General features: G+C 42.2%; 1 protein-coding gene across 1 annotated transcript in view; it reads right to left on the minus strand.

Annotated features, from left to right (window-relative positions):
* The window catches only part of SMCHD1 (structural maintenance of chromosomes flexible hinge domain containing 1), a 622,004-nt gene that overhangs the window by 35,435 nt on the left and 565,311 nt on the right, over positions 1–21,258 (minus strand). The window contains exons 44-46 of the mRNA XM_073631430.1: positions 16,798–16,868; positions 13,556–13,727; positions 292–450 (exon numbers count right to left, since the gene is read on the minus strand). Of these exons, the coding sequence (XP_073487531.1) occupies positions 292–450; positions 13,556–13,727; positions 16,798–16,868 (402 nt within the window). The remainder of the gene's footprint in view (positions 1–291; positions 451–13,555; positions 13,728–16,797; positions 16,869–21,258) is intronic.

The raw sequence follows: 21,258 nt of genomic DNA on the forward strand, positions 1-21,258 counted from the left end.
TGAAAAAATATGCATGGTGAAACACATCTTGATTGAAAATAAAATAAAATTGTGGAAAGAATAAATTAGGGTTTTACACAGCACTTGCTGAGGAAAAAAGCAAAAACTGAGGCCTGATGGTTGGAGGCAGGATTATAGAGGGGGATGGCCTAACATGTTTTGTTTTGCAAGTATTCAAACCTCCTGAAGGCGGCAGCGTAACTTACTAATCTTCAATTCTGTGAGCTACAATGAACAATAAAGAATTTTCTGTGTGGACATAACAATACCAAATAAAATTATGCCACTCACCCAGCTTTTTCTCAATTTTCTTTAACTGTATCTCCTGTTCATCCAACTCCTTCTTCTTCTGTTGCATATCTGGTGAGTTAAGATGTTGGACCTGCTTCTTAAGCTCTTTATCTACACTCTGTGATCTTTTCACTGCTGCACAATACTGCTGTAACAAATCTTTAAAAAACCAAGCTTGTGAATAGGAGTGATTTTGGCATATAGACAACCAGACAACTGAACCGTACCGTAAACCATTAAATATGAGTTACACTGTACGTGAATGTCCGTAATTTTAAATTTATTAAGGCAAAATAATTTTTAAATGCAGACTACCTGATAGACTTGTAAACAAAATATATTCTAAATATATATACTCGCTCTGGGATTAAAACAATTGTGAAAAAGATTTTTGCAAAAATACATCTTGCAGCTGCTATACACAAGGTGCTATTTACTTGACAAAACAAAAACATATATTACAGCGCTCGCATTAATAAACAATAACTAAGATAACCATATAATACAATTTATAAGTGAATGTCAATATAATAGTGATTGTTTCATGCGAGCGCTGTAATATATATGTTTTTGTTTTTACCTGATAGACTTACCTTATGAGGGAAGAGATGTCATTCTTACTGTATAGCAAGCTTCATATAACAGTGTGTAATTTTCTATGATTGCAAGCTGCTTTAGAAATACACTATAAGGCGTCTTGCACACCGCAGCTTGAAAAAGCTTAATACAGTTTTTAAATTTTATTTTACTGAGCTAAAATACAGCCCAATAATTGTAATGTGCCTATGCAGTAATTTACGCCTCATGCGCATAAATGCCCATTTACATATTGTGCAGGAGAACGGAGATGCGCGTAAATATGCACAAATACAGTTGTGCACATAAGTTTACATACCCTGGCAGAATTTATGATTTCTTGGCCATTGTTCAGAGAATCTGGATAACACAAAAACTTTTCTTTCACTCATGGTTAGTGTTTGGCTGAAGCCATTTATTATCAATCATAATGACAGCAGAAACTACCCAAATGACCCCGATCAAAAGTTTACATACCCCAGTTCTTAATACCGTGTATTAACATCAATGACAGCTTGAAGTCTTCTGTGGTATTTGTGGATGAGGCTCTTTATATTTTCAGATGGTAAAGCTGCCCACTCCTCTTGGCAAAAAGCCTCCAGTTCCTGTAAATTCTTGGGCTGTCTTGCATGAACTGCATGTTTGAGATCTCACCAGAGTGGCTCAATAATATTGAAGTCAGGAGACTGAGATGGCCACCTCAGAACCTTCACTTTATTCCGCTGTAGCCAATGACAGGTCAGCTGACTTGGCCTTGTGTTTTGGATCATTGTTATGTTGGAATGTCCAAGTACGTACCATGCACAGCTTCCTGGCTGGTGAATGCAAATGTTCCTCCAGTATTTTTTGATAACATACTGCATTCATCTTGCCATCAAATTTGACCATATTTCCTGTGCCTTTGTAGCTTACACATCCCCAAAACATCAGTGATCCACCTCTGTGTTTCACAGTATGAATGGTGTACCTTTCATCATAGGCCTTGTTGACTCCTCTCCAAATATAGCATTTATGGTTGTGGCCAAAAAGCTCAATTTTGGTCTCATCACTCCAAATGACTTTGTGCCAGAAGGTCTGAGGCTTATCTCTGTGCTGTTTGGCATATTGTAAGCGGGATACTTTGTGGCATTTGTGTAGTAAGGGCTTTTTTCTGGCGACTCGACCATGCAGCCCATCTTTCTTAAAGTGCCTCCTTATTGTGCATCTTGAAACAGCCACACCATGTTTTTATCTGAAGTTATTTGTGGGTTTTTCTTTGCATCCCAAACAATTTTCCTGGCAGTTGTGGTTGAAAACCTAGTTGGTCTACCTGACCCTGGTTTGGTTTTAACAGAACCCCTCATTTTCCACTTCTTGATTAGAGTTTGAACACTGCTGATTGGCATTCACATTTGCATTCATTAGCCAGGACGCTGCGCATGGGACGTACTTAGACATACAATGATCCAAAACACAAGGCCAGGTCGACCTGTCATTGGCTACAGCAGAACAAAGTGAAGGTTCTGGAGTAGCCATCTCAGTCCCCTGACCTCAATATAATTGAGCCACTCTATGGAGATCTCAGTTCATGCAATTTAATACAGATAGATGTCTTGCGAGCTACCAATGAAGAGTGTCCAAATAATGTTTTAAACGTAAGAGAACCAATACACAGCCGCTAAGCATATTGACATTCCCATAATCTGTGTATAAAATATAAAAATAAACGAATGCAGTGCTATGTGATATATCACTCACTCAAGTGAAAAAATATATATAATTGCCATGAACAATGCACGAGTGAATGTTGGAGCAACTTGAATTCCCAAACAAATTATATAAATGGTAAAAAATATATGAATGAAATACTTATTGCCAAACAAGTGCACAGTGAAAGAAGTATAAAAAAATTGAAGTAAACCTCAAACATTCTTCATTTCAGCAAGTCCATAATGAGAAAAAAAATATATATTTTCAAAACTTATTTTCAGCAAGTCCACAGTGAAAAACAAATAAATATAATATAAGCAAGCAAGTGCCCAGTAAAAGAAATTATAACAATATTGAAGTAAACATCAAAAATCCTTAATTTCAGCAAGTCCACAGTTAAAAAAAATAAAAATAAATAAATTTATATAATATAATGTCCAATAAAGTGACTCTGTGATGATGATCCAAATAATATTAACCGTGACTTCACACACGTAAAGCCGCCCCCTCCCCCCCCCCCCAAATGGTTTGCAGGCTTGTGTGAATCAGCAGCTAGCTCAGAGAGCAAGTGACTGTCCCCTCCACCGTGTCCTGGCCCTACCCCACAGCGTGATCCCCTGAGGAAGGCGTCCTGTGTCGTCGCGCGTAGGGGAGGGGCCAGGATGGTGGAGGAGACAGTCATTTGCTCTCTGAGCTAGCTGCTGATTCACACAAGCCTGCAAACAATTTGGAAAGTATTTTAACATTGTATGCTTCTTATAGCCTGGTGCTCCGCAAGCACCCATAAAGTGAGAGTATGTTTATCTGCAATAAATTTCTGGGCTCTTTTGTAGCTTAAATTGAAGATACCATTTTTGTATTACACCTGGGGGAGCCTGTAAATCCTGCTACTTAGAGCCCAGAGGTGATTCAGCTGCTGTTGTGGACCAAACGTAATTGTGCGGTCACACAATTGGAGGTGAGGGAAGGGGGGGGGGGGGAGCATGTGTGTGAAGCCACGGTTAATATTATTTTTGGATCATCATCACAGAGTCACTTTATGGGACATTATATTATATATAATTTTTTTCACTGTGGACTTGCTGAAAATAAGTTTTGAATATATGCAGTATATATTTCTTTATCATACATCACGGGACACAGAGCTATAGTAATAACTGTATGGGTATATAGGAAACCTTCAGGTGATGGACACTGGCACACCCAAGACAGGAAGTTCACTCCCTATATAACCCCTCCCCTTACCAGGAGTACCTCAGTTTTTTCGCCAGTGTCTAAGGTGTTGGTCACGATTGAAGGTATGCTCTAAGGAGCTCCACTGGAAGGATCCTTTACTGGATTGAGACCAGCTACTACAGACCGGATCCATCTAAAGTGCCACTGAGGCCAAAGTAGATGGTACCCGGGCCTCGTATAAGAAGAACAAGGTTTTGCCTGTAATACCTCTCTTTGGAGGGCTGGACCCCGGGACCCAGTGCTTTGGTCATCCTCACATTACCATAAAGTTTTTCTGGCGGGGTGCTATACAGGTCCAAGGGAGTGGAACCCCGATAAAAAGGTCCTTGAAGGTTTTCTAAACGCAGCCCGCTGTGATGGGTGAAGGTTGGATCTGTCTGTTGTCAGCAGTATCCTGCAGCGAGGATAAGGTAAGGGAAGAAGCCTAGGAACTGTAAAAAGTCCACCTATGGTTTTTCTTCCGTGAGTAAAATGTTGCTATGCCTTAAGTCTCCACTACAGGGAGTAAATGCACATACCTTGGTATGTTGCCTCTCAGTTCAGCTCTGTGTCAAGCAGCTAAACAGCATGTGTGTGGTCTCATTCATGCAGCATTGTTCAGGGGGGATTCCTGTTCAGGAAAAAGTTTGCCATTACTGCACTTTTCCCCCCCGAGGGAACTAAGGGGCTGGGAGGTACAACAGCAGTGTATACTCCCCCCTAACCCCCCCTCCTTTGGGGAGTGCAGCGGTTTTCCCTATATTTTGGGCTGCCTTGATCCGGCCTCCCCTCTCGCTGGGTCTGCCGACTGACAGACCCGAGCGCCGCGCGGGAACTGCTTGAAATTTTAAAAACTAAGAGGGGGGGGGCGGGTTGATGAACGGAGGGGGCGTGGCTTAAGCACAGCACTGTGTTCGGGACGTAGCCTCCACGAGGACACACGGCGCAGGTGCTGGGGACACCGAGCCCAGAAAACAGTCTCTCCTCAGCTAGTAGCTGGAAAGTACAACTGCTGATAACACAGGACACAGGAGCGGTGGGGTGCACGTAAGGCACTGCATACAGGCATTCCCAATTAGATGGAAACACATTTTACTCAGCACCAGGCTGGACTTTATTAGCGGCATTTTATTTGCTAGACTAAAACCCAGCAAGTGGTGCTTATTTAGTGCCTCTGCTTTTGTGCTTAGGACTATGCCTCTCAAAAAGGCCAGTGCAAACACCTTAAAGAAGGTACCTAAAGCCTTACCCCCAGGCGTTGAGGACTCTAGTCATGCCTCCACATTGTCATCTTCTCCTGAAGTACCAGAAGTGGCTAGCCAGGGTGAGTCATTGGAACCTGTGGGTGTTGCAGCTGCTTCCAACATCTCAGCCCCTGTATACGTGACTAAAGATGCCTTTTCCTCCGCCCTGCTAGGGCTAGAGGAGAGACTAGCGCTTTAATTGCATCTTCCATCCAAAAGGATAGGACGCATGGTAGATCCCCCTCCCCACCTCAGACCCTTTATCAAGGGAACAGTGGGTGGAGGATTATGTATTACCCTCAGGGGATCAGGAGGAAAGACAATCTTCTGAGGAATCAATGGTGGAAGAACCCTTTTCAGCCTCGCAATCTGAGAAATTGCTGGTACAATCTCTGACAGAAATGGTCCAGTCCGCTTTCAAGCTGCCCTTAACTGAGTCAGCCGAAAGTTCCATTTCTTCTTTGGGTTCCTTAAAACCTCCGCAGACTTTGCATGCGTTTCCCGTATATGCATTACTGGAACAGCTTATTTATGCTGAATGGGATCATCCAGATAAGCATTTTCTCCCTCCTAAAAGATTTTCAGTACTTTATCCCATAGAGGAGAAATTCACCAAAAGATGGAATGTACCAGCAGTTGACGCTGTTATATCCTGTGTGAATGAAAGTCTAACTTGTCCACTAGACAATGCTCAATTCCTGTTAAAATCCTCTCTTTCTTTGGCAGGTGCAGTTACTCAGCCTGCAGTTGCTGCAATAGGCATCTGTCAATCCCTGAAGGACCAGTTTAAACAGACCCTTAAGGAGATTCCTGTGCAACAGGCCTGGGACTTGGCCGAACTGCCAAGGGCATTATGTTTTGCCATTGACGCCATTAAGGATTCTATTCACCAGGCGTCTCGCCTTGAACTTGTGCTAGTGCACATGCGTAGGATCCTGTGGTTGAAAAATTGGTCAGCCGATGCATTTGGAGATGATTTGGACAAATACATCCAAAAGATTTCAAGTGGGAAAAGTACTCTCTTGCCAGTCAAAAGAAGGAATTAACACTCTTCATTTAAGCGGGCTCCTTCTCCAGGGCCATCTGCCTCTAGGCAGACGTGACGGCCTCCGCCGTCAGGCTCTAGAGCAAAGCCTCAGGGTCAGGCCCAGGGACAAAAGAAGTCCTGGGGCGGAAACCTGCAAAACAGAATTCTAAGGCCTCATTATGAAGGGACGCCCCCGCTCGCCAGGGTGGGGTGGGGGGGGGGAGACTTCTGCAGTTCTCAGAAGTCTGGTAGGAGGAAATTCAGGACAGATGGGTCATCTCTACAATAGCTCTAGGTTACAAACTGGAGTTTTGAGAGTTTCCACCGCCTCGTTTTCTGAGGTCAAACGTTCCCAAAGATCCAGGGAAAAGGCAATCTCTGTTTCGGGCATTAGACCGATTACTGGCTCAGGGGGTGATCATGGAAATTCCCACAGAAGAGCAAGGTTTGGGGTTCTATTGAAACCTATTCCCGGTCCCAAAACCGAATGGAGATGTCAGGCCCATTCTAGATCTAAAAAATCTGTATCAATTCCTGAAGGTCCACTCTTTTCGCATGGAGTCGATCAGGTCGGTTTCTATCCTACAAGGAGGGGAACTTCTGGCATATATCGACATCAGGGATGCATATCTGCATGTTCCTATATTTCCCACTCACCAAAGATTTCTGCGGTTCGAGGTCGAACAGCACCATTTTCAGTTTGTAGCCTTGCCCTTCGGGCTGGCTACAGCACCCCGGGTATTTACAAAGGTTCTGCCTCCTCCTTTGGCCAGGCTAAGGGCGCAGGGCATAACAGCCCTGGCATACCTGGATGAACTATTGCTAATAGACCGGTCGGTTGCCCACTTGGAGCAAGTGTGTGCAGCAGTGTCAAAATACCTGATAAGCATAGGCTGGATTCTCAACCTAGAAAAGTCTTCCTTAAAACCACTAAAAAGGCTGGAGTACTTAGGTCTGATCATAGACAGAGCCCAGAAAAAGGTCTTTTTGCCTAAGGCAAAAATCAGCGCCATAAAAGCTGGTGCAGATGGTCAGGTTGAAGAGAGATCCCTCCTTTTGCATGAGGTTGCTAGGAAAGATGGCTTAATTCAAAGCGGTTCCTTATGCCCAGCTCCATTGGAGACTGTTGCAAAATAGTATCCTGTCTGCTTGAAATAAGCGGGTCCAAGCTCTAGATTTACCAATGCGAATGTCCCCAAAGGTGTCCCAGAGCCTCAATTGGTGGTTGGTAACCCAGAATCTGCTGAAGAGAAAATCCTTCATACCAGTTATCTGGAAAGTGGTAACAACAGATGCCAGCCTTTCAGGTTGGGGAGCAGTACTAGAAAAAACAACTGTCCAGGGACAGTGGTCAAGAACCGAAAGAACCTTGCCCATCAACACCCTAGAGATTCGGGCAGCGCATCTGGCTCTGACAGCCTGGACATTCAGGTTACGGGGTTGTCCTGTCAGGATCCAATCCGACAATGCCACAGCTGTAGCTTATATCAATCACCAAGGGAGCACCAAGAATCACGCAGCTCAGAGAGAGGTGAACCATATTTTAACTTGGGCAAAAAGGAATATTCCTTTCCTATCTGCAATATTCATTCCAAGAGTAGAAAATGGGCAGGGATTGTTACTTGAGTCGCCAGCAGTTATTCCCAGGGGAATGGTCCCTTCACCCTGACATTTTTATGGCTGTTTGCCAAAGATGGGGGACCCCAGACGTAGATCTTTTGGCGTCCAGGTTCAACATGAAGTTGGTCAACTTTGTGTCCAGGACAAGGGATCCTCTCGCATGCGGAACAGATGCGTTGGTGACCCGTGCGTTTCCCCCTATTCAGTTGCTGCCACGACTTCATTGCAGGATCAAGCTGGAAAGAAAGCCAGTAATTCTTGCAGCCCCAGCATGGCCCAGAAGGTCCTGGTATGCAGAAATTGTAAAGATGGCGGTGGGGGATCCATGGTCCCTTCCACTGCATCCAGACCTACTCTCGCAGGGGCCGATATTCCATCCTACCTTAAAAACTCTAAATTTAATGGCTTGGCTATTGAGACCCACATTCTAAAGAAATGTGGGCTATCCAGGACAGTTATCTCTACCTTGATTAATGCAAGGAAGCCAGCTTCCACAGTCATATATTATAGAGTCTGGAGGGCTTATGTTTCCTGGTGTGAGTCCAAGGGTTGGCATCCTCAGGAGTATAGCATAGGCAGAATTCTTGCCTTTCTACAGTTAGGGGTAGAGATGAAGCTGGCCTTGAGTACTATTAAGGGCCAAGTCTCGGCTTTATCGGTCTTATTTCAAAGACCGCTTGCTTCGCATGCTTTCATCCGAGTTTTTATGCAAGGTGTGATGCAGCTTAGTCCGCCATTTAGATCACCTTTGGACCCTTGGGACTTGAACTTGGTTTTGTCAGTGTTGCAAAATCAGCCCTTTGACCTGATACAGCATACTCCCTTAGTCCTTCTGACAAGGAAATTTGTGTTCTTGGTTGCTATATCCTCAGCGAGGAGGGTTTCGGAATTAGCTGCTCTTTCTTGTAAAGAGCCATATTTAATTATTCACAAGAACAGGGTCGTGTTGCGTCCTCGTCCAAGTTTTCTGCCTAAGGTGGTCTCAGGTTTTCACCTGAACCAAGATATTGTCCTACCGTAGTTTTTTCCAAAACCAGGGAAGAGAAGTCACTACATTGTCTTGATGTGGTGAGAGTGGTCAAAGTCTATTTGACTGCTCAGATCTGATGTCTTGTTTGTGCTGCTAGAAGGTCCTAGGAAAGGACAGGCGGCGTCAAAATCCACTATTTCTAAATGGATTAGGCAAGGTATAATTCAGGCCTAAGGTTTAAAAGGTAAGGTTCCTCCTTTTCAAGTCAAGGCGCACTCTACCAGGGCAGTGCGTCACCGTGCCTCCCTGGCTCAGATCTGTAAGGCCGCAACTTGGTCTTCAGTCCATACATTCACTAGGTTTTATCAGGTGGATGTAAAAAGGCATGAGGATATCGTCTTTGGGCGCAGTGTGCTGTAGGCAGCAGCATAGGTTCTCAAGTCTGTTGGCACCAGGCTGGTTGTGTTTTCCTCCCCTCAAATAGCATTGCTATGGGACGTCCCATATAGTTATTACTATGGCTCTGTGTCCTGTGATGTACGAGAAAGAAAATAGGAATTTTATAACCGCTTACCTGTAAAATCCTTTTCTTGGAGTACATCACGGAACACAGAGGTCCCTCCCCTCTTTTGGGATTTATGTATATTGCTTTGCTACAAAAACTGTGGTACTCCTTGTAAGGGGAGGGTTATATAGGGAGTGAACTTTCTGTCTTGGGTGTGCCAGTGTCCGTCACCTGAAGGTGCCCTATATACCCATATAGTTATTAATATGGCTCTGTGTCCTGTGATGTACTCCAAGAAAAGGATTTTACAGGTAAGCTGTTATAAAAAAAATCCTATTTTCTTTCACTGTGGACTTGCTGAAATTAAGAATTTTTGATATTTTGATGTTTACTTCAATACTGTTATATTTCTTTTACTGGGCACTTGCTTGCTTATATTATATATATATTTTTTCACTGTGGACTTGCTGACAAGTATTTCATTTATATATTTTTTTCCATTTATATTCTTTGTTTGGGAATTCAAGTTGCTCCAACATTCACGCACGCATTGCTCACGGCAATTATATACATTTTTTTAACCTGTAAACTTTTGATCAGGGTCATTTGGGTAGTTTCTGCTGTCATTATGATTAAAAAGTGTAAACACAGTTGATTGATAATAAATGGCTTTAGCCAAACACTAACCATGAGTGAAAGAAGTTTTTGTGTTATTCATATTCTCTGAAAAATTGTAAAGCAATCATAAATTCTGCCAGGGTATGTAAACTTATGAGCACAACTGTACATACAAAAAAAAAAAAAAACCTGAAAAAGTACATGCTCAAACAGGAGTATCATGTGCAAGAGGCCTAAGAACACAGAATCCCAACTATGCAAACAGAAACTAAATAAAACAGTCTTCTGATAGTATTAATTTTGTTTTAGTGATAATGTAATGGGGGGCAAGGCTTGGCATAAAATCCTAATGACTTGTGTAGCACTGACATTAAAAAAAAATCCAGTATTGACTGAAAACTTCAAACATCCCTCACTGACACTAACTGCTTCACTGGGTGTTGGAAGATTTCTTATTTTTAAATTTTTTTATGTATTCAAAGTTTTTAGTACTAGCGTCCCCTGAAAACGTGCATTCGCATAAAAAGCATTGGGGTGGGAGTTACATGCTGTCGTCTCAACGCCACTTCCATGCTTGGAATTGGCAGCTCTCTTTGTAAGTGCACTGTTTTATTTGCCATGGCAATCATTTTACTGACAAATGGATAAAGCCTTTTACTCTGTTTTATGTGGAATCCATACTTTTTAATACATAGACTACACTATATGTGGTGAGTGCTTTTTTTCCCCCATACAATATTGCACAAAACCTCTGACTGTACCCAGTGGTGAGAAGCGGTACTGCGGGGTGTCTCCATTGAGAGAATGGAGCTGGTTGATCACGCGTGAAGGATCTTGTTGACACAAAACATGCATGTTGCTGCTTTCCTCTGGCAGCTTTAATGTTAGTGAGTGCATTAGTTCTGTTGGTCAAGTGTGGTGGAAGACACTTTCTTTGTGGTGATATTGATCACATATTTTGGACCCTTTTGCATTGGACTTTATTCACACCAATTTATTTTTTATTATAATTTTTGAATACTGTGGATGCTTTTTGCACATTATTAATGCTGCGTTGATAGCACACGCTTTAAATTTGTAATATTCTATATTTGGAGGTGCTGCATTATTTTCTTTTTTATATAAAATCTTTGTTTTAAAAATCAATATTTAATGCTGGGAAGACCAATGACACTGGTTGGGAATAGTATAAATATTTCATATTTAGAAGTAATATACCTCACACTTTCATTTATCACATTCTTCTTTTTTATATTTTTATTACTGAACATAATAAACAGAAAAAGTGTAAACACTATGGGGTGCAATTATACCACCCATTGAAAGTATATTTGTTCTGTGCAAATATGGGAAAAATTGTTTTTAGGCTATTTCCTGTGCAGGTCAAATGTTTTTCATTCATTTAATATGAATTCATTTAATAATGTTTTTTCCCCCCATTTGCACAGAATGAACATACATGCACTTTCGCTGGGCAAACTGCTATCCAAATATCTTATAAATACAACCTTAAAGTGGTTGTAAACCCACATTTGTAAGTTTTACGTGTAGGTAAGCCTATAATAAGGCTTACTTATAGGTAGTGGAAATATCTCTTAAACTTGTGCCATTTAGGAGATATTTCCTGTACACTGCGCCGATGATGTCATCTGTGCATGCGCTGTGAAAAAACGGACCTCTGTGCCGTTTCTTCACTCATATGTGCCGTGACTGACAGCTCCGGCGCGCATGCACGGGAATGACATCATGCGGCTATGGCCAGTCACAGAGCTAGAGTCCACGGCCCCCAGAAGGAAGAGGGCAGAAGATGGATGCAGCCACCAGCGGGGACACCGTGGGCTTCGTTTGCAGGTAAGTGGCACATATCGGGCTAGTATGTGATGCATACTAGCCCATTATGCTTTTACTTTGCAGGGTAACAAAGAGGAAGTAAAACCCATCAGGGTTTACTTCCTCTTTAAGCATTCACTTTCAAATATCAGTACAGACAAGTCCAGTCCCAGAATAAACTGATCGCAGACATTATAACTAGAGCACGGGATTCTGTGAGAGTACCTCTCTGTCATTTTATATACTTTATTAAGTCAGCAGAAATCATGGTTACAATATTGAACTGCTAATTACAGTACAGAACAGGAGTTTTGGAATTTATATTTCTTCCTATTTTATCTCATGTACTTTATTTATGCACATTTACATATAGACCAACCTATCCAGCAACGAGAGTGGCAGGGGTTAAGACAAACTAGAACACTAACAGAGGTGCCTACAATGGTTTAAATAATCTCCAGAAAAATAATTTTGTAAGGGATACTGGGAAAAATCTTAGACGCTTAAAGCGGTAGTAAACTTTCCCCCCCTGCAAGGTAAAGGCATAATGTGGAAGTATGCATCGCAGACTAGCACATTATGAAAGACTTGCCTTGAAACAAAACCCTCCAGCGGCGTGCTGTGACCGCTGCAGAGGCTTCCATCTTTACCCGGTCTTCCTTGCAGGTTGAGGCCGCTTGACTGGCCAGGCCGCGATGGCGTCACTTCTGCACATGTGCGCAGTAGTCACCGCCGCGGCACAGAGCTCTGAAGGGACAGCACGGGTATGCTGTTCCTTCAGAGCACATGCGACATCACCGGCAGCTGCTCACTAGAATATATCCTAAACAGTGCACGTTTAGGAGATATTCATTTAACCTACAGGTAAGCTTTATTATGAGCAATTTACTACCACTATTTATTACCTGTATTTAGGGTGGAACATGTTCCAGCTCTTGCCCCTCTTCCTGTGACAGTGGGCAGGGGTTCTTCTCCCTGCACCCACTGTCAGTTTTCAAAAACAGTGCAGATGTGTGAGGCTACACTGAACACGGCCACTTTTAACCCTTTCTTCGGCCCCTACCAGGGGTTAAAAGCGACCCGCTAGCGGCCGAAAAGCGCCGCTAAAACGAGCGGTGCTTTACCGCTAATGTGGAGCGGCCCCAGTGTGAAAGGACTCTTATAGATAAAATGACACCTGAAAATCAGGAGAACATTCATCAAGCTCTTGTAACAATATATGCTTCTGGATCCAGTGCCAGATTTACAAGGGGGCAAAAGGGGCAATTGCTGGCCCCAGACTAAATAAAAAAAAAATTATTATAAAATTAGTTTTATTTAAAAAACATTAACAAGGTGTGTGTGGGTGTCCGGATGTGGAACAGTTCAGAGGCAAAGAAAGGAATGAGGGCTTCTGGTAGATAGGCATAAAGAGCTGGAAACAGATGCCAGAAATGTCTGTGGCAATGCAGACTACAAATCAACTTTCAGCAGGTCAACAAAGAGAAGCAAGTGATATGATGCACACCCAACATCAGTCTCAGAGAACAATTCAGATGTGTAACTTATTTTAGATCAGTTGTCTGTTACCTTACAAGAGTGCATGATAGTATACCAATCAGTGTATAAAAGGTTAAATGCTGCGAGATCTCACAGATTAGGTAAGAGATCTATTTTATCGGTGTCTTTAGAGAAAGTGGACACAAGAAAGATAAATAAAAAAAAAGAAAATCAGTTTTAGATGATTTCACATTAGCATGCAGAGATGTATGTTGATGTAAATTTTAGGATTGAAGCTCATACTGAATAAAAATCTCTACCTTCCATATTCAACTAGGTAAAATTACAAGTACATTAAAATTACACGTATTTTGTATACATGTTTAATTCCTCGCTGCTTTCGACATCTACTTGTTAAAAAGTAAATGTTTTTTAAATGATTTAACAAACATGCATGAGCCATTAAAAGGAGCTAAAAAGTTTATACACACCAATTTCCAAAGAAAGTGTGTCATATTCTTTAGGTAATGGTGCTCCAAAAACTGTTCCTCTGAGTTTGTCTAGTGAAGGGGCCTTATTCTGTAAGCCTCCAAACTTTCCATTGCTACGTATTCGATCTCCTTCTCTTGTCAATAGTGTTGGACAGAACGAAAAGGACACCAGCTGCACAGAGAAAAAAAATCACACATGTCAAAAGTAACTATAAACAGACACTGTATCTAAAATAGGCTGTATAGTTTTTTTAACATATAAAATATCAGGTCTAAGGTAAAACAAAACAAAACAAAGAGAAAAAAATAAAAAAATAAAAAAAAGGTACAGGACTGCTTAATTCCTATTCAGAAAGACTATTCTATGGTAGCAATACACAGATTTTTTTACCTACCTGTAAAATTTATTTCGGCAAACAAAACTGAAAGAACAGCTCATAGAACCTTTCCCACCCCTGGCAATTCTTTTTTTTTTTTTTAGCAAGCACTGAATGGAAAATGCCAGGACAGAAGGAAGTACATCTGGAGTTAAGCTTTAGGATCCTGATCTCTCATGTCATTGATTTCAACAACTAATCTACCCACGTACAATGTTCTTGTGGGTTAATTTAGTGCCACCAAGATCACTGGTATATGCCCTACATCTTGCTCTGTAGAAGATTTTTAGAAGTGGAGGGAAGGCATTTATAAGCTGCAACTGATCCCTTGAGGTCACCACTACAAAGGCTTTTGGATCCCTTAACCTGCAAACAAACCTGTCCACCTTGTTGATGAATCAAGATGCCAACAGATCTACATCTGACGTCCCTTAGAAGTGACTACTCTGACAACTCCAGGAATGTTGACTGTGTAGAAGGCTGGAACATGCCTTTCTTACTTACCATACTTATGTTAACTTCTCAAAGGGATGCGCAGCTTCTGGTACCTCCCTGATGGTTTACATAAGCCACAGCTGTGACTTTGTCCAACTGAACCCTTGTTGGTAACGCCTGAAGCTGGTTAGTCCAATGCAACAGGGATAAGTGAATGGCCCTCAGTTAGAGAACGTTAAAGGAAAGTCTGGACTCCCTTGATGACCATGTTACTTTGATCGCTTTTTGTTCCTTAGGAAACCTCCCCAGCCCCACAGGCTGGCATCCATCGTGAAAACTATCTAACAGGAAAAAAAATGTCATTGACTCTATTGCAGTACTAGTCAGCCACCAGGTCAAAAGTGGGGTAGATGTGCATGAGCTTGTCCCACACAGCCAGCACACTAAGCTAAAGGTGCCTGGAATCAAACTGGGTGAACATCACTGCCTCAAATGAGGTCGCCATGAGGCCCAAAACCCTCATGTAGAATCGGACCACAGGGAGTTTTTTTTTATTTAGAGCGTAGCATCTGGTAAGTAGCCCAGAGGTCAGCACTCATTTACAAGATAGAACACTTGGACCCTGTCTAAGACTAGGCCTAGGTACTCCAGGTGGTGGGTTGGAGCCAGTGCAAACTTCTGTGGGATCCACCAAAAACTCTGAAGTGTCTGCATCATCCTCCACAAATTGATTGCCAGTGCACAGTAATCCTTCAAGAGAAAGATATCCAACAATGCGCATGCCAGATTTCCAATACTGTGCACTCCTGTGCTTTTGGACTGAACCTTGAAGTTTAGGATGGGTGGACGCCACGAATGGACTTTGGAACCTTAAATACTTATTGTGATATGGGGGGGGGGGGGGGGGGGGGGGTTGCAGTTAGCCGACCTAAATTGAAAGGAAAGTTTTCAAGCTTCATACAGCAAACAAAAGAACAAAGCCTCCTGGCCCTTGGCCTAGTAGAATGCAGTGTCTCTCAGTACTAAAGAAGGCAGTGTTCACACTCTGCTCTTGCAACAATTGTAGCAGTCAGGCTGGGAAGTTCAGAGAATCATGTCCCTGGTGTTGAAACAAACCTGATACTCCCTGGCAACATCCCAGATTTCCGGGGAGAGGTGAAGCCACAACTACAGACAGGCCTTTGACTATAATGGATTGAGTACATGCACACTCTGCCTGCTGGTCTTCGATAAGCTGTGGACACTGGTGGAGGCTTCTTACCACCCAAAGCTCTTTAAAGCCTCCGAACTCAAGACACTGATCTGAGAATTACAAAACCTGGAGAGAATCAAAAGCTTAGTTTTCTTCATTGTGAACTAAGCCACTGGAGCCCCACTCTGAATTTGTTAGAACCCTATGTTGCTTTCAGTCCTCTTAATACAGTGGCTGGGCTTCGTACTGTCACATACCCTCGCTTTGTTTCAAACTGGAGGGCGAAACTTACAAGCCCTGTTGCCAAGGACAATAGCAGAAATTTTTCAACCAAACGCTTGCCCACATCTAATGCAGGGCTCAGGACGCTTAGCCACATTTCCTTGGCAGTTCTTCCTTCCCGGTGACTTACTCCCTCTAGATGCTGTGGGAGACTGCATTCTCTCAGTGGAAGCTCAGGGGCTTTCTCAGATAACGGAACCAGCTGCTGTTTGCAATGACATGCTTCCACAATCCATCATCATTAGAGAGAAGGCCTTCTGAAGAAGTAACGTGATGATGAAATGCGTTAAGAACTCTCAGTGTGTAATTTCGGGTCCAGGTGGAACGCACATGAATCATTAGGCGGCTTTGAGCTATTGGAATACAATTTTTTTGTCAATGAGGAGAGGACACCCACCCCAGGGATTCATCTAGTGGTATGATCTGGTCCTAGAATGACCACAAGGCATGGCTGACTTCTCTCAATATGTCAATACAATATGGTGAGTGCGGATTCATTTACATCAGCATGTGGTGATAGAGCACAACAAGGGGTAATTTCTGGTGTCAAGATACAAGTGCTATCTTCACTTTCTTATGGACGGTCGTTTTTATATGTGGCAAATCAAAACACAGAAATTATATTATTATGGAATGAGCACTTATTATTTATGCGTACTTTTTGTGGTAGCATGTATTGTGTTCACTAATTGTTTTGTGTTGCAAGCTCTGCCTAGCACATGACTGGTGTTATTTGTAACTTATTTCAATTGGTTTGAGATATCTGCTGCACAGTAGGGGGTGAATTGGCAATGAGTGGTCATTTTAATTATACATACCCTTTGAGCCTAACCAAACCCCAACATGTAGATACTATTTTCATCTTGTTAAAAGTGTCTTGGCATATTTTATTACCAATTTATACTCTAAAATGGGAACATTCGCAATTTATATCTGTTAAAGATGAAGGCACTTACCTGTTTTCTGTATTCATTAGCAGCTTCTAGATTATCTAAAAGTATTGCATCTCCTAAAAGCATTCCAAAAACTAGAAAGAAAAAAAAATTCTACTTTCAGGTAAGCATTGTAAGTAGTCCCAAATCCATTTAAAAGCGCTGTTATCCCTAAAGCTAGGTCCAATTAATTTTAATGTGCTATGGTCTGCTATATATTGCTTTTGCTTAAATTGTCAAACTAGGGGAGCTACAAGCTATTTGCTAATTTGCAAAGAACATTAGTGTATACAAAGCAATGATCAGTGCCCAAGTATTACTCAAAGGTTTATTTGAAATTAGGAATGTTCGTGCACATTTCAAGATATGGACATGACATCGTTCTTTTTGTACAGTTTAACATGCAATGGCCTAAAAAACCCATGTGACTGAAGCAAAACAGTTATTCCATGTGGAAACATTTGAAAAGTAAAGACCTTGTGAATTTATTCATTAGTAATCTGAGAAATACATCAAAGCACAATCACTAAAAGCAATGATCATATGAAATATGATAATTGAGAATACTGTGCAATATCAGTTCTATGTAGTTGTCACTTGGTGAATTAAATGTTCAGTAAGCTCAACAGGCCTTTAGTATACATTAGGAATAACCCCAATTTTAACAGCAGGTATCCTGGTCCATTACCTCATAATACAAACATCAAAACAGTGCAACACATTTTTAAGATATGACTGCAGAAAAAGAGCATATACAAACAATAAGTGAGTAAATATTCTATGCTATAAAAAAACTCAAATCCACTCAGCTGTATAGAAATTACAAAGATAGTAAATAAATAAAGCGGAAGTAAACCCATCCATAAAACAGTTTAATTTCCGGGCATGTGCCGGAAATGTAACACTCCCATTGGTTGTGCTCTCCACCAAACTGTCAAACCATCCAATGACTGGTGTCATAACTGATCACATGTGCAACATCATGGCAGTTGTAAATTAACCACTTGACCACTGGGCACTTAAACCCCCTTCCTAACCAGACCAATTTTCAGCTTTTGGTGCTCTCACATTTTGAATGACAATTACTCAGTCATGCAACACTGTATCTATATGAAATTTTTGTCCTTTTTTTCACACAAATGGAGCTTTCTTTTGGTGGTATTTAATCACCGCTGGGTTCTTTATTTTTTGCGCCGTAAAAGAAAAAAGACCGAAAAATCTGTAAAAAAATACATTTTTCTTTATTTCTGTTATAATATTTTGCAAATTAGTAATTTTTCTTCATATATTTTGGCCAAAATTTATACCGCTACATATCTTTGGTAAAATTAACCCAAATCGGTGGATATTATTTGGTCTTTGTGAAAGTTATAGAGTCCAAAAGCTATGGTGCGAATATCTGAAAATTGATCACACCTGAAGTACTGACGGCCTATCTAAATTCTTGAGACCCTAACATTCCAGAAAAGTACAAATACCCCCCAAATGACCCCTTTTTGGAAAGAAGACATTCCAAGGTATTTAGAAAGATGCATGGTGAGTTTTTTGAAGTTGTCATTTTTTCCCACAATTCTTTGCAAAATCAAGGTTTTTTTTTTTACTTTTTTTTTTTCCCACAAAATTGTCATATTAGCAGGTTATTTCTCACACACCGCATATGCATAGCACAAATTACACCCCAAAACACATTTTGCTATTACTCCCGAGTACGGCGATACCACATGTGTGAGACTTTTACACAGCGTGGCCACATACAGAGGCCCAACATGCAGGGGAGCACCTTCAGGCGTTCTGGAGCACCCAGGCCAATTCTGACATTTCTCTCCTACATGTAAAAATCATCATTTATTAGCTAGAAAATTACATACAACCCCAAAACATTATATATGTTTTTTTAGCAAAGGCCCTAGAGAATACAATGGCGGTCGTTGCAACTTTTTATCTCACACGGTATTTGCGCAGCAATTTTTTAAACGCGTTTTTTTTGGAAAAAAAACTGTTTTGTGCTTTACAAAAACCAAAACAGTAAAGTTAGCCTAATGTTTTTGCATAATGTGAAAGATGAAGTTACGCCGAGTAAATAGATACCCAACATGTCACCTTTCAAAATTGCACGCGCTTGTGGAATGGCGCCAAACTTTGCTACGCAAAAATCCCCATAGGCGACGCTTTAAAATTTTTTACTGGTTACATGTTTTGAGTTACCGAGGAGGTCTAGGGCCAAAATTATTGCTCTCGCTCTACCGATCGCAGCGATACCTCACATGTGTGGTTTGAACACCGTTTTCATATGTGGGCGGGACTTACGTATGCGTTCGCTTCTGCATGCGAGCACACAGGGACAGGGGCGCTGTAGCCTCCCTGGCGGTTTTCCCGAGCGTGGCTCGGGGTTAAAATTCAGTACCATTAGCGGTAACCCCGAGCCACACTCGGGATCGCATTGCAGGATCCTGGGGCGGCGTTACTTACCTTGTCCCCGGGATCCTGCGATGTCCCCCGCAGTGTCCGAGGGCTCCGTCCTCCTCCGAAGCCTCTCCGTGCCAGGCTCCGTTCCCTGCGAGCGGCGCGACGCACGGGGGCGGAGCCTGGCGGCAAATTCAAAAAAATGTCAAAATCATAACACATACAGTACTGTAATCTTACAGATTACAGTACTGTATGAAATGATTTCACATCCCTTTTGTCCCCAGTGCTCTGGCCCATGCCCTGCATGCAGTTTTACATGATATACACTGTTCTTTCTGCCTGGAAACTGGAGATTGTCCATAGCAACCAAAAAGTGTCCCTTTACGTCAAAAGTGGCTTTAGACCAGCTAGAAAACAGCGATAGTAAATTAGAACACTTGCAGAATTGAGCGATAGTGAATTGTGGGGAAATTTATTTTATTACTATTTTTTAAAAATTTTTTTAATTATTTATTTTTATTTATTATATTATAATTTATGTTTTTGTGTTTCAAACTTTATCATACCCGGGATATCTACTAGACTCTGGTTTGGACAGATTTAAGTGTGTTATTGTTAAGATTTACAGACCTACAATATAAAACGCCAAATTTCCATGCAAAATAATTGTACCGCTTTCAGCACCTAAAATCCGAAATAATCATACCGCCAGGGAGGTTAAAAAAAATTTTTTTTTTTTTTTATTGTTCATTTTACTTTATTTATTTTAGTTTGATGCTTTTTTCCAAAAAAAAAAAATTTTTGACCACTTTTATTCCTATTACAAGGAATATAAACATCCTTGTAATAGGAATATGGCATGACAGGTCCTCTTTACAGTGAGATATGGGGTCAATAAGACCCCACATCTCACCTCTAGGCTGGGAAGCCTGAAATAAAAAAAAAAAAAAAAAAAACGATCCTGGCTTCGATCGTAGCGGTGAGTCGGTAGAAGCGTGGGAGGGGGGGGGACATCCACTCTCGCCTCCCGTAAGAACGATCAAGCAGTGGAACAGCCGCTATGATCATTCCTATGGTGTAGGGAATCGCCGGCTGAAAAAGCTGATATCTGAATGATGCCTGTAGCTGCAACCATCATTCAGATATCTCCGCACAAAGTCAAGGACATTGTATGACGGCCGGCGGGCGGGAAGTGGTTAAAACGCTTTTTTTTTAACACAAAGTTGTCCATTTATACAATATTTCTACCAAATAACATGTACATACCAAAAATGACACCCCAAAATAGATTCTCCTGCTCCTCCTGAGTACGGCGATACCACATGTGTGAGACTTCCACAGCCTGGCCACATACAGATGGCGAGTACAGCTGAGCATGGCTCAGCATGGCAGGGTATGGCGGGGTATTGCGGAGTATTGTGGGGTATGGCGGAGTATGGCGGGGTATGGCGGGGTATGGCGGAGTATGGCGGAGTATGGCGGGGGCATGGCAGAGTATGGCGGGGGCATGGCAGAGTATGGCGGGGGCATGGCAGAGTATGGCGGGGGCATGGCAGAGTATGGCGGGGGCATGGCAGAGTATGGCGAGGGCATGGCAGAGTATGGCGGGGGCATGGCAGAGTATGGCGGGGGCATTGCAGAGTATTGTGGGGGCATTGCAGAGTATTGCACAGCATTGGAGAGTATTGTGGGGGTATTGCAGAGTATTGCACAGCATTGCAGAGTATTGTGGGGGCATTGCAGAGTATTGTGGGGGTATTGCACAGCATTGCAGAGTATTGTGGGGGTATTGCAGAGTATTGCACAGCATTGCAGAGTATTGTGGGGGTATTGCAGAGTATTGCAGAGTATTGTGGGGGTATTGCACAGCATTGCAGAGTATTGTGGGGGTATTGCAGAGTATTGCACAGTATTGCAGAGTAGTGAGGGATGGCTGAGCATGGATGGATGGATGGATGGATGTCTCTGTGCAGCGCTGTGGGCACTACACATCCAGCCCACAGCGCTGCAGACATCCATCCATCCCCCTCCCCGCTCTCTGTGTACCGATCGGTACACAGGAGGGGAGGAGAGGAACCG

The sequence above is a fragment of the Aquarana catesbeiana genome, linkage group LG05, assembly GCF_042186555.1.
Source record: "Aquarana catesbeiana isolate 2022-GZ linkage group LG05, ASM4218655v1, whole genome shotgun sequence".
Lineage (NCBI taxonomy): Eukaryota > Metazoa > Chordata > Amphibia > Anura > Ranidae > Aquarana > Aquarana catesbeiana.